The sequence below is a fragment of the Pituophis catenifer genome, unplaced genomic scaffold (assembly GCF_029215685.1).
Source record: "Pituophis catenifer annectens isolate HBS135680 unplaced genomic scaffold, rPitCat1.0.hap2 SCAF_12, whole genome shotgun sequence".
NCBI classification, from domain to species: Eukaryota; Metazoa; Chordata; class Lepidosauria; order Squamata; family Colubridae; genus Pituophis; species Pituophis catenifer.
The window spans coordinates 8,125,410-8,139,954 of NW_027256892.1; the positions used below are offsets into that span (position 1 = coordinate 8,125,410).

General features: G+C 39.0%; 1 protein-coding gene across 1 annotated transcript in view; it reads right to left on the reverse strand.

Moving 5' to 3' along the window:
• UNC5D (unc-5 netrin receptor D) overlaps positions 1-14,545 on the reverse strand; it is a 687,821-nt gene that overhangs the window by 49,409 nt on the left and 623,867 nt on the right. Inside the window, exons 9-10 of the mRNA XM_070952266.1 lie at positions 10,077-10,454; positions 1,193-1,277 (exon numbers count right to left, since the gene is read on the reverse strand). Coding sequence (XP_070808367.1) covers positions 1,193-1,277; positions 10,077-10,454 — 463 coding nt within the window. The remainder of the gene's footprint in view (positions 1-1,192; positions 1,278-10,076; positions 10,455-14,545) is intronic.

Here is a 14,545-nt window from a genome sequence, read left to right on the forward strand (position 1 = left end):
CTATTCTATTCTATTCTATTCTATTCTATTCTATTCTATTCTATTCTATTCTATTCTATTCTATTCTACTCTACTCTACTCTACTCTACTCTACTCTACTCTACTCTACTCTACTCTACTCTACTCTATATTTGCCTTCATTCGTGAAATAAATAAATCCTCAAAGCATCTCAGATTTCCTGAAAATATATCATTCTCCAATTCTAGAAATAGAATTCTCCAATTCTATTTCACTTTTCAAACCATCAGGAGAAAACTGAATTTCAGCTGCATATGATGAATGAATGCTACACATTTAAACCAACATCTGTCCTTAAATGCACACAAAGTTAGAAATGAGAAAAACATTTTTAGCTTAAAAAGGAAAGAAATACTCAAATGTTCTTGCATCTGCTATTTATCTTCCCATCCTTAATTCCAGCAGGACTCATTTCCTGTATCAGTGCCTGGCTGACATGGAATTAGCCAAGATATTACCTAGAAGTAGACTTTGCTTTAAAAGACCTACATTTTGCCTGGCTAATTCTGTCAAGCTGGAATGTGAACTTTGCCTTGCTCAATTATGTCTTCCACAATTGGTTTACAATACCATTTAGTTGCCACTAACATTTGTAAAATTATCTAAGAAAAGGAATAAGAATAATCATTTTATACACCAATTTTCTGTTATGTAAAAATTGACAAGTAACGGAAATCACCTATTTATGTATTTATGTAGCCATCCATCCCCCCAAAAGAGCAATAATAGAACAGTGGAACTTGCAGAACAGTGGTGTAATACAGAGTAATGAGAAAATCAGTAACTATAAAAATCAATAAAGAGCCATGGTGGCTTAGGGGTTAGAATGCAGCACTGCAGGCTACTTCTGCTGACTGCTGACTGCCAGCAGTTTGGCAGTTCAGGTCTCACCAGCTCAGGGTTTACTCAGCTTTCCATCCTTCTGAGGTTGGTAAAATGAGGACCCAGATTGCTGGGGGCAATAAACCACTTAGAGAGGGCGGTAAAGGTCTGTGAAGTGGTATATAAGTCTAAGTGCTATTGCTAAGTGCATCTTTCCTTTCCTTTCCTTTCCTTTCCTTTCCTTTCCTTTCCTTTCCTTTCCTTTCCTTTCCTTTCCTTTCCTTTCCTTTCCTTTCCTTTCCTTTCCTGTTAAATAGATAATATATGCTTAAGAATTTGTTCATGTCTTACCTGGATTCATCATGGTTGATTGCAAGGTAGATATCCCAAGATGTTTCTTCAGGGATAGCGCCTTGGGGAATTAGTAGGCTAACTCCTGGAACAGCAAAGACAAAAATTACTTGGAAACACTCCAAGTACTTGCTAGAATTAAAGTGAACTGAAGTTGCAACACACAAAAAGAACACATTACTTTTATTGCGGCTTTGTAGTAAATAAATCATTGTTGCCATCATCTGAATAGTACAACAAGCATCATATTTCAATTGATAAGCATTTATTACACTGGAATATTTGCAGAGCAATCTTTTTCAGGTAAAATTATGTTTTGTTTGCATGAAGCACTTGAAAACAGTATATATTGCTTTTTAAAGTAATACTTTATAAGTATACTGCTTTATAATAGCAGTAATACTTATATTAATATGGCTAACAGAAAAAAGTTGTTTTCAGTATTAAATTGTGTAGGTGTGGGATAAAAATAATTCTTCAGAGAATCAGGGAAGCTCATATTTATCATGGATTTTGGTGCAAAATCCTTATCCTGCTGATTCCGGATGAATTTCTTCTCTGAAAATATAGCCTAAAAATTAGGTATTAAATAATATGAAATGATGAAGTTAGATTCTAACCAGAGATACTTCAGATAGGCCTGCTGTGGCCTTCTGTTCTGTGCACTGCTCTACCTTAAGCATCCTTTCCTTATATCACCATGTACAGCAGGCATAAACAGCCTTTCAAAATTCTCTGCCCAGTTCTCAAATTGGGTGGGCTATTTATTTGAAATTCTTCAACAATCTCTCAAGGGTAGGATTCCCCCTTAGTGCTGACAGAATCTGGAGAAATTCCCTTGTAGTGTTTTCCCTTTGAATTTAAATGAAGTTGGGAAGCCAAGAAAACTACAGACTACTGAGAGAGTGAAAGACAGGACATTCATACATGCCTTTGGTTGCCTGGGAATTAAATGAGTGAGTGTTATGAGAATTTATCTGCAATTCTCTTATACTTTGGAAGAATTTCTGAAGAAATTTATCTCCCATCAAACTGAATGACAAACACCTGTACACTGCTTCCTCTAACAAGGGAAACAGTTGCTGTATAAGTATCACTCTGAAGATCAGATTCATTCATTGTAAATTGGTCATTGAAGGTGCCCATCATAACCACTTCCCCATATGTCACTTGGAGAACCCTTTCAGATTGTATATAGAACTGTCAATTAACTGCATCAGAGAGTCACAATCCTCTTCTGGGGGAAGATTGCAAGGATAACAGAGGAGCTTCACACAATTTCCTTGCTTTAGATTTCCCATTATAGGATATCAAACAATTGTTTTGGGAAACCTTTCTCCTAAGAATGGCTATAAATGAGGGTAACTTCCACTAATATGGATACATTTAATAGAGAAAATTGAAATTTTTCCTATAGGACAAAATTTACAGGGCCAGTTCCATGAGAAAATAGCCTGGAATTTTTGGAATCATTGGCATGAAAAACAATCAAATTGAACACACAGAGACACTCAATCTCAGGGTATATTGAAAGTGAGGCATCATAGATGATTTTTTAAAGAAAATGTTGCTATATGTATTGATCACACACAAACATACACACCAATACACATGTATGCAAACATACACATACACACACAAACTCACTACTATTGGATAAATATTTTCTGATGCTTGTTTACAGCCACAATAAACTTTAGTTGGATAATGAGGACAGTATTAATAATATATATATATATACATAAAATATATTGGAAAAGATCATTATTAGCAGATTTCATGGGTGCATATAAAAACAATCCCAGCTGTCTCTAAGGAAAATGTTTTTCCTATTCCTTTTGCATTTTAAGCTGCCCTGAGCCTTTTTCACAATGTACACAAGAGTTTTCACATATTTCTTCCCTTAAAGAAACTATCTCAGCAGTATTCTGCAACAATAGCAAATGAAATTAAGCAGTAGGTTCAGAGGGGGCACGAAAGTTGCTAAAAAAGGGTTCAGAGCCATAGGACACAGATAAAAGATATAAAAAGATATAAAAGTTATAAAAGAAGGCAAATGACTTGGATTCAACCTGTTTGGGAGGGTTATGGCTACCAACAACCCTATACAATACTAGAGAGAAGGAGGGGGAAAAGAATGGAATTCTCTCTTACCCATATCGTTTGAGATTTCCAAGCATCATAGATAATTCAGTGAACTCAACAGCTTTTTACCATGCAGCAGTTCTTACTAGCAATTTAATGAATTTTGGTACCAAGTCTACTAATTTATTCACTTAATCAAGAATGACATGTTGGCCTGTACTGATAATGTGGCTATGCTTATTAGGATGTACAAAGCAACATATGTGCATCAGCAATTAGACCCTGCTCAGTGTGTTGCCTTCTCTTCACATCTTTTATCCTCCTCTTCTGGGGTGATTCTCCTGGGGAATAAACAATTTTGTCCCCTGGATGAGTTGAATAGCATCACTCATAAAAGAGGAGCTCCTTTCACAGGATGCTCTGTCCAGCAGCAAAACATTACAGCACAGCACAGAAGTCCAAGTCCTTGTACAGTGCTGAAATCCAATTTGATAATGCCAACAAATGTTGGCTTGCCTGTGCATGAATACATCCTGGAGTTTAGCCCTCTTATGATCACTGATCCTGCATAAGATAGCTCTTCCTATTCAGAAACGTCTCCAAACATTCAACTGGAATCTGCTTTTCTGCAACTTAAACCCATGTCCATGTTGTTCCTTCTAAAACAACAGAGTTCATTTTCTTCTTTGGGACAGCTTTTCAGATACTGTCATGTCCAGTTGTCCAGGGATGCACCATGTCCAGTTGCTAATGCATTCATATTAATGTTATCAAATATGCACCACCTTTCAAAACACATTTTGGCAGAACTGAGTATGCTATTTTGATACTTGATATAAATCACCCTATATCACATTTAAGCTACTGCTCATAACTAGGAAGATCTGTTATTTATTTGCCTTACAAGGCAATAGCTTGGAACTGTACTTTTAAATTCATTCAAAAGTTTCAACATATAGTGACCAGAACATATAATCAGGACAGAATTTTGAACCATTTCTTCAGGAGTAGTGGAACAGTGTCTGATGGATATGATTTTAAAAAGTCAAAGTGAAACTAATTTCATTGTAAAAGTGAAGTTAAAGCTCAGTCTGGCTTTTAAGAGCATCATACTATCACAGCTACCACCTTGACTTTATGATCAACCTTCAGGATTTCCCTAGAGGCAGGGATAATAAATTGAGATGTGTGAGCTTTCTGTTTGAATGCTTGACTCTTCCACTGAAAGTCCATTTGTTGAATCAAATTAGGTGCTTTTGCGTTGATATGAACATTCAGTGGACTTTTTGCATGAATCTTTTGATACACAGAATACACAGATAAACAGAAAGAGAGACACACAAACTCATACACTTTTATTTAATCAAATCTTGCCATTTGGAATCTAAGAAGTGAATCTTGGTTGGTCTTCAACCCTTTAAAGCTATATGCATAGCCTTCAAGAACCTGGATCAATGTATAAGCCACAGAATCTGTAAAGGTCCACCTCTCTTTTAGAAGGAAATCAGGAAGTTCTCCAAGCTATAATTTTTGTAGCTAGAATAAATTCCAGAGTAAAACATTGCATTACAGTTTACGTGTGACAGTTTCCACAATTCCTGGAGGAAACGTCTTATCTAGATCCGTTCCAGTCGGATTTCAGGCCTGGGCACAGCACAGAAACGGCATTGGTCGCATTGGTAGATGATCTCTGGAGGGCACGGGACAAGGGCTGCTCCTCTGTCCTAGCCCTGTTAGATCTCTCAGCAGCTTTTGATACCATCGACCATAGTACCATGCTGCACCGGTTGGAGGAGTTGGGGATGGGGGGCACCGTATTACAGTGGTTCTCCTCCTTTCTCTCAGACCGGTCTCAGTTCGTGTTGGCAGGAGGGCAGAGGTCGACCTCGAGGCCTCTCATTTGTGGAGTGCCTCAGGTGTCGGTCCTCTCGCCCCTTCTGTTCAACATTTATGTGAAGCCGCTGGGTGAGAATCATCCGTGGCTTTGGGGTGAAGTACCATCAGTATGCTGATGACACCCAGCTGTACATCTCCACCCCTGGCCACCCCAACGATGCCCTTGAAGTGATGTCCCAGTCCCTGGAGGCTGTGAGGATCTGGATGGGGAGGAACAGGCTCAAGCTCAACCCTTCCAAGACTGAGTGGCTGTGGTTGCCAGCATCCTGATATAGTCAGTTGACTCCATCACTGACTATCGGGGGCGAGTATTTGGCCCCCGCGGAGAGGGCGCACAATCTGGGAGTCCTCCTGGATACACAGCTGTCCTTGGAGGAACATCTGACGGCTGTAGCCAGGGGGACCTTCTATCAAGTTCACCTGATCTGCCTGTTGCGGCCCTTTCTTGATCGCGATTCCCTGTGCACAGTCACCCACGCCCTCGTCACCTCGTGCCTGGACTACTGCAATGCTCTCCACATGGGGCTCCCCTTGAGGAGCACCCAGAGGCTCCAACTGGTCCAGAATGCGGCCGTGTGGGTAATCACGGGAGCCGCTTGGCGCTCCCACATAATACCACTCCTGCGTGAGCTGCACTGGCTCCCAGTGGTCTTCCGGGTGCGCTTCAAGGAGTTGGTTACCACCTTTAAAGCACTCCACGGCATAGGACCTAGTTATCTTCGAGATCGCCTGCTGCTACCAATGACCTCCCACCGACCTGTGCACTCCCTCAGAGAGGGCCTCCTCGGGGTGCCATCAGCCAAACAATGTAGGCTGGTGACCCCCAGGGGGAGGGCCTTCTCTGTGGGGGCACCTACCCTCTAGAATCAGCTGCCCCCAGAGAAAAGGCGAATCCAAGACCTCAGTGCCTTCCACTGTGCCCTTAAAACTTTCTTTTTTCAGCAAGCCGGGCTGGCTTAACATATTTTTTAACATATTTTTTAAATATTTTTAATTGGTTTGTTATTTTAAATTGGGGCCAAATTAATATTGGCTCAGCCTTCCATCCTTTCTAAGGTAGGTGAAATGAGGACCCAGTTTGTGGGGGCAATAAGCTGACTTTGTATAAATATACAAAAGGATGAAGGCTATTGCTGAGCACTTTGTAAGCCGCCCTGAGTCTTCGGAGAAGGGTGGCATATAAATCAAATTTAAAAAAAATTAAAAAAAAATAAAAAATAAAATATATATCCTTTTAATTGTTTTTAATGTTTGTATTGTATGTTTTTATCTGGCTGTACACTGCCCTGAGTCCCTCGGGAGAAGGTGCAGTATATAAATTCGAAATAAAATAAAAAAAAAATTACAGGACAAGGGATCCTTGTCAGTAATTTACAGACATAAATGACTACTGAAGAATTGCCAGCAGCACAATTAAGCAGCAATTTTGAATGGCCTGTTTCACTCATAGGGATACACCCAAGCAAAACAAAAAAATAATAGTGAAAATGTGATCAAAAGCCTGTGCTGCCAACACGGGGGGGGGGGCGGGGGGAGAGTGTTTCATTTCAGAGAACATGGCAAGTATCTCATATAATTGCTGGATACTCTAGGACAGATTTCCCATTTCTGACATGTTATTCCAATAGTTAGCTTTGATGAGGAAAGAAAGAGAAACATCTGCTACCCCGATGGCTTAAAAAAAGAAAGAAAGAAACTTCATATGACAAAAGAACAGCCTATTTTAAAATTAATATTATTTCACAATATAAAATGGCAGCCAGAAATCTTCACAAGCTGTACCTATTTGGGCATTTGCCTCCCATCGATAGACAACAGGAGGGCCTAGCTATATGCTCAGTACAAGCTCCCTATGTGATCCAGAAACTTTACGACACAGAATTTGAAATCACATGGGTCCTGATCCCTGCTACTGCCTTTGTAATACTTGAAAAACGGTAGAAATATGATGAGGGATGTGGCCAGTAAATCTTCTCAGTCCCCCTCTACCTCTTTTACATATATCATTTTATCTGAACTGACATTTCATCAAACTTTTCTTTTGGCATGTTTTCCTTGGTTATTTCATTCAATCTGACAGAAAAGAAATTGCTTGGGGAATTTGCTGCAAAGAAGAACCTTCCTTTGAATGTAAGACAGTCTTGTTTCATAGGTATCAACTTTCTGGAATGACATTCAGTTAGAAATCTAGATGGGTTCATCACTCCTAACCTTCATAAGAACCTTAAAAATGCAGTTCACTTAGGAACTGCCATCAATATTTGTGTTACTTTTGATAATAGTAATTTATGCAAGGGTTTGACCCTTTCATGATTATTAGACCTGTTTTGCTATTATTATTATTCTTTGACTGTTATTCTACAGCACTATGCCCATGTGGAATGAGGCAGAATCCATAAAGTCAGCAAATAAGCGAAGTCAGCAAAGTCAGAAAATCAGCAAAATTAGAGGTGAGGGTCCTTTCAATGATTCAATGGCTCTGAGGTGGTTGCATCAGGGGTGAAATGCTCCCAGTTTGGACCGGATCACCTGATCCGGTAGCGATGGAGGTGGGTGGTTCGGAGAACCAGTAGCAAAAATCCCTGCCACCCCCCCCCCCCATGCCCAGCTGAGTCGCACAATCATCAGAGGCTTTTTTTTCTTAATTTTTAAAAGCATTTTTTCTATAACTTCTTTGGCCGAAAAAATGCTTTTAAAAGTAAAAAAAAAAAAGCCTCTGATGATCGCGCGGCTCAGCTGGGATCATCAGAGGCTTTTAAAAGCATTTTTTCGGCCGAAGAGGTTATAGAAAAAATGTTTTTAAATGGAAAAAAAGCCTCTGCCGATCAGGCAAGTCAGCTGAGATAGTCAGAGGCTTTTTAAAAAAAAAAAGCTTCTGCCGATCAGGCAAGTCAGCTGGGATCGTCAGAGGCTTTTTTTTAAAAAAAGAAAGCCTCTGCCAATCAGGCAACTCAGCTGGGATCGTCAGAGGCTTTTAAAAGCATTTTTTTTTACAACCTCTTCAGCCGAAGAGGTTGTAGAAAAAATGGTTTTAAAAGTAAAAAAAAAAAAAAGTTGGACACGCCCACTCAGCCATGCCCACAGAACTGGTAGTAACAAATTTTACATTTCACCACTTTGATTTCATGGTACGGTCTCTCTTCAGTGGCCTGAACCAGAATGAGTCTAGTAGCACCTCTTCCAATTAACACATTCGAAAAAGGTGCTATCAAACTCCTGATTTTTGTATAGATTACTACAGCTCCCCTCCTGCAACATTCATTGGCCTAGTGCTACCCTGGGTCCCCATTATATTAGGATTCTTTTTGTGGGCCTTTGTCATATTAGGAAGCAAGTAAGCCATGAATGCTGCAGAATGCTAGTGAGATGTGTTTGGAGAACCAAAAGGACAGTTGGTGTGATCACATCATTACAATAAAGTTTTTTAAAATACACTTTCCAAAGGACACGCAACAGATGCATCACAAGAATAAGGTAAGAAAGAACAGAAGCTTATTTTATAGGGGAAAAAACCTTAAGAATTTGAGTACACCAAAGAAGAGAGGAATAGCTATTTTCATAATGTCTTTTGGGGGAGAAGCTTCATAGAAGCTTATGGTTTGCCATAGTTGGAATGCAAAAAAAATATATGTTCCATCGTATTCAGCAGGGTGATGAAAAATAACTTGGGGGTGGAGAGAATGTATTACCTCAATTCTTCTTCTACAGAATGGCAAATGGAATAAGCTCATCCATTGAACTGAGTGAATGTTAGATAACAAGCTTACTTACCATATAAAAGTATTCTGTTAATCATTAAGGTATTGATGTGCCAAATTGTCCATTCACCTTTAATTTGCTCCATTCATGAAAGTATGTGCAGGAAAAGATGGGGAGTAAATTAAATAGCAATGATTTGAAATGGAAAATCTTTGAGAAGTCTCACACTACAGGAGAGATTGCCTTCCTTCAGTGATGGCTAAGAAGATCTGTCTTGAAGATACTGTTTAAACTTAATTTCTGTAGTCACTTGCCTGGGTACAGAGATTCTCTTCATCTTGCAGTTTCTTCCATCTTTGGATAATTATGTGCCCCACAATAGTCATGGAACAGAATACCTTCCCAGGTGACTATGCAGGGTTGATTGGTTGTATGACCATTTGTTCAAAGAACTGGAAGAAACTCAAAAACAGAGACCACTTCCAAGCTAAGGAGCCCTTTCCTTCCTCCCCCCCCCACAAACTTTTTCTCAGCTGCCACCTTATGCTTGCTTGTGCTTCACTGCTATGACTGCCATGAACTGTGGGGAGGGGGAACGAAGGGAGGAATGCTTGGGGAAATGAAAGTAAGTGCTGTACCTCCTCAAGATGCTGCCTCAAGGTCACCAAGTTGGAAGAAGGAGGGGGATAAATACCAAACTGCACTTGGACTGACCATTATGAAAACATCTTGCCTGAACCTGATTGGTTACACTGGGATGGGCATTGAGAGACAGTTAAGGGAGGGAAAAGTAGAACATAGTGTTTTTGGTGCATGATTTTCAGTTCTGACTTGACCTCTAATAAATTATACCTTCTCAACAAATGGAGCCAAGGATCATTTTTATTTAGAGGTTTAAGTTGTGGCAGGTCCTACACTTTTAAGAAATTATTTTACTCCTTATCAAAGAGGCAGGAAAAATGTTGTGCTTCTTTTTAGGAAGTAAAAAAAATAATAAAAATCTCACAGCTGCAGTGGGAGAATTAAAACAGCTTTACCGAATTGTCACAGTTACTTCTCTACCTGCAAAAGTTCACACATCACATTCCTCTCAGAGAAAACTGATAGAGGAATTTATTACTATTGCATATTTTTAAATAAACCCAAGGGGGGAAATCCAATTATGCCTTCATTTCCAAATATTGCAGATTTGGCAGAAACCCACCTGTGTTGGGAATTCCTAAACGCCCTCCCAGATAACCAAATACACTGGTAGCTCTCATCTCATTTTGCTTTGAAAGTGATGAGATATTCTGGATGTAGGCCGTTTTGTTCTTCGCATGCACAGCATTGAAGGTTTTGTTGTTGTCATGTGGAAATGTCCCAGAATGAGTTTTCCTGTGATACTCCGAATGTTCTGTCACACCCAACGACACCATAAATGAACTCTGAACTTTGACTTTGATATCAGACAAAGGGTTGAAGAGGGAGGATTCTGTCATCAGCTCCTTGTCAATGGGATCTTGAAGGCATATGGGTCCACTGTAGGTTCTACTGACAGTCAGGTCAGGCTGCATGGATGAGTTCAAAAGCAAGGAGTTACCTGATAGAAGGAAATTGATCAAGCAATCAGTTACCATTGCTACACAGAATCCTAAGCATTGTCTGCATACTTAGTTTTAAATTAAGATTGCAAACCTCAAGCAACATTACATTAGATTTCAAATGGAAAATTTTTGTAATAAATTACAAGTAAGTGTTTTTCCAAACAGAAAACTAATTATCAGGAAGAATATGCCTGAGTTAACCATAGTTTCAGTTGGGAAACTGTAGATATCTTAGACCAAGCCAGATCTAAATAAATTCACTGAGCTTGGATATTTTCCTGCAAATGTTTCATGACCAGGACAGATAACATCATTAGTGCATGAGAGTGTAGGGTTTACTGGCAGAGCAAGCTACTATGAATAAACTACCAGCAGATGAAGTCCCCCATGCTATAGAGATTAAGAAAGATGATCTTGAGGGAGGTACACAAATTCTCTAAACAAGAGGTTAAACATTTTGTCTAAATCCAGAATGTTGAGATAATCTTTAGAAGTGACTCAGACAGACACCTCCTTAATTCACCTAAAATAAAAGAAGATAACATTACAACACAATCGGACTTGCAAAATTGTGTTATTACAGTCAATGTGTATAAAAATATTTTTAGATTTTCCTTGGAGATGATTTCTTGGTCTGGTCTACCTATGGAGCTTACACATAGACTGATGGTGTTACCTAGCATCTGCAGGAAAACAACCAAGTTCAGAAAACACCTAGAACCAGTAGTTTAACCCTCAGTTACCTCTATTATTGAGATTCAAAAATGCAAGAAAAGTCCTAGAGGTGTGACTCTGAATGAATTATCCATTTATAAGCATATTGAGTTAAGCTTCATCTATACATTATTCAAGAAGAGAAGCAACCAGAGGCAAAAGAAAGAGGCAAACAGACCTAAATACACCCTTCCTCATTATGCCTCTGTTAACTAACAACCAGATAAGCAGGAACCAGCTTCAGATAAACAAGAATAAGGATGAAACTATATCCCATCCAAAAAGCAACCAAGGAAAAAAAAATAATCAAGGCTGATAGGACAATCTATCACATGTAAACCACCAGCAAATCCCGCTCCTCCATGCCTTGATGTTATCCAGAATGGTAATGAAGAGAAGTTCAGGAAAAGAAGTAAGCATAGAGGACAGCCAAAATAAACAATTCAACCCTCACCTACATACATGGAAACAAAGAATTGCAATGTTGCCAGCAAAGTATCTGTCTTATTTTACTTCATATTTCACTCAGAGCAGAACAAGCTGTTGATATCTGTTCATAATGCTTGTTTAAAATAGACATAGTATACACAGACAAAATTAACACAATGGTCTGGCTGCTTTTCTTCAACTTTGATTTTAAATGAGCCAAGAAAAAATGCTCCATTCTCTTTACTCCAAACTAAGTAATCTGTTTTGCTCAATTTTCCTGGCTATGCTGTGACTTGTGGAACTGAGGAAAAGACAGACCTTTCTTCTTCCTGTTCTCTCCATAACATTCTTTGAACTTTAGAATTTCTGGGCTCTTTTGAGTTTCCAAATTTGGGGACATCTGGGAGACAAATCAGGGGCATTAAGAAGCTGTATTTCCTCAATGTTCTAATAGAGATGCAGTTATTATTGCTTACTGTTGGTCAGTAAGTAATTCACAGACTTTTTATTATTCTACTGTAGACACCAGAAGAGAAAGGCATACAAATGAATGGGTAGAATAAGGAGAAAAAAGTACAGTAGGTGAGTGGGTGGGATCAGATCTCTAATCCTTTCCCGGGTACAACAGTCTCTAGTCTCCCTGATTATTATCTTTTTTAAAAAATACCTCTTTCAAGAAACCAATTCTGGACCTATCTGGATAGAGTTCAGTCCTTTTTCTCCATATGTTGAAATGTTGAAGTTATTTTATTAATGTTTTCTCAACAGCTTGACATCCTTGCCCAAATGTTTTTGAGCTTCAGTGATTTTCCCAGCATGTATAAGGACACACATGCAAACACATGACTTATTGTTATATGTATATAACAGCATATACATAGATTTTTTTTTGTAGCTTTCCATCCACAATGTGCTGTTACCATGTAATTTGAATTCCTATAAAAGTAGATGTTTTCTTCTTTTTCTTTTTAGTTTACTCTTGAATTTTTTTTCTCTCTCTTGACGTGTGGGTGTTTTAATAATACATGCTGGGAGAAATAGCTAGAAATCTCATTATGGGAACTCTTTGGCTCAGTGACTATTGAGCAAATTGGAGGCCTAGATTTCTAAGAGGGCTGATTTTCCCCAGGTTCTTACCCTGAATCATAAAGTGAAAGGATTGAAAGGCACTGTGAAAATCATCCGTCCACTCCAGGAATTCACTACTACAGCATCCTTAACTGATGGTCATCAGCTTCTGTTTAAACATCTCCAACAAAGTAAGGTTCATCACTTCTCCTTCCATTGTGGAATAGCTTGTATCATTAGGATACTCTTCTTGATGTCTGATTTGTAATGTAAATGTTTTTGGTCTTTCTTTCTGGAACAATTTTGAACCGTACTGCTTCATCTTCTGTAGGATAGCTCTTATCAGATGTGAAGAATCAGGATCACATGTAAGTTCCAGTTCAATAGATTTATTGTTCAAGCCTATACACAAGAATCTGGATAACTAACGGGCAACACTAAATTGATGCTAGATAAGAGTTAATCGAATTAAATTAAAGGAGGATTGGACATGGAGCCTTTGGGGACATGTAATGATTCTAGGCTGAGTCTTCCCTTGACTTTGCCCCTAGGCTGTGCCTCTTCTTTTCTTACAGTTCTCTACAGAATGGTTGTTTCTCATATGTGTATGAGAATGTGTACGTGAATCACTGCATAGATGAAATATTCAGTAGATTTAGTCATTACATAGCTGCCTCGTTAAACTCTCAGTACTAATATAGTACTTCCCTCCTCCCAATCACCAAGGAAATTAAAATGAGTATCTCATCTAGATAATTTAATATATTCATTATAATAATATAGATGATGAAGAGCTGGGGGAAATTTATGGGGAATAAAGAGCTTGGGACTGATAGCTGTTAAGAAGATCCTTCAGGTCTTCCCTGTAGAATTGTAGGAGACAAGCCAAAAAATAATGGGGTTAATTATGTGAAATTAGATTCTAGTTGGATATCAGATTTTTAAAAACCCAATACAGTAGTAAGATATGATCCAACTCCTTGGGAGTTGGTGGTCTTTCTTTTGTTGGAAATGTTTAAATACTGGATTGACAACTGTTGGTGATACTCTGATAAAGGATTACTACGCTGGGCAGGATGGTCTTCAGGATGTCTTTGAACCTTTATTCTGTATTATTCTATGGAAAGAATTCTTATCTCCTTTCTTTCTTAAAGAGATATAAGTAAATAATCATAGTTGTCTTCACATTTCTAGCACTAGGGGGTTTCAGAAATCAGAATGTTATTTTAGAAGAAAAGAAAAATAAAAACTCTAACTTTTTACATAAAGTTTTCAAGAAAAGAATCTGTCAGCCTCTATGATGCTTGCTTGCTATTGGCTGCCATAGTAATGGGGAGGGGGGAAGGTTGGCATTTGGGTGGGGGGATGTGAGCTGGAGAGAGATGCCCTATGTGAACAAATAGGGAAGATTGCTTCTATGTGCACAGCTGTATGGACTTGTTTATGCCCAGTCAAGGTCAACTGTCCCGGAATACCAGATGGATGAAAACGCCTGAAGATGCTGCCCACATGACAACAATTGGGATGGGAATTGGACACTTACCCTGGGTCTTTGGGGGAGGGATTTGGGGATACTTTCAATATGTAACTTTTGCTCCTTTTGCTTCAGATCTTGCTTTTCTTGCATTGTTATCATCTCAAATTCAGTAAAAGTACCTTTCTCTACAAACATGGAGTTGGGGTTTTCCTTTCTTGAGTTTTGAATGGAGGCATGCCTGATATTAAGCAAGATGTGCTTTATCCCGGAGAAAACTCTACCGTGGGTGCTGAGCAAAGAATGTCTAACCAAGGCACTCCCCCCACCCCCCAGTCCCATCGCTGTTAGAAAGAGTCGGAGTGGATGTCTGAACTGCAGATTGAGGAAAAGCCAGTCCGA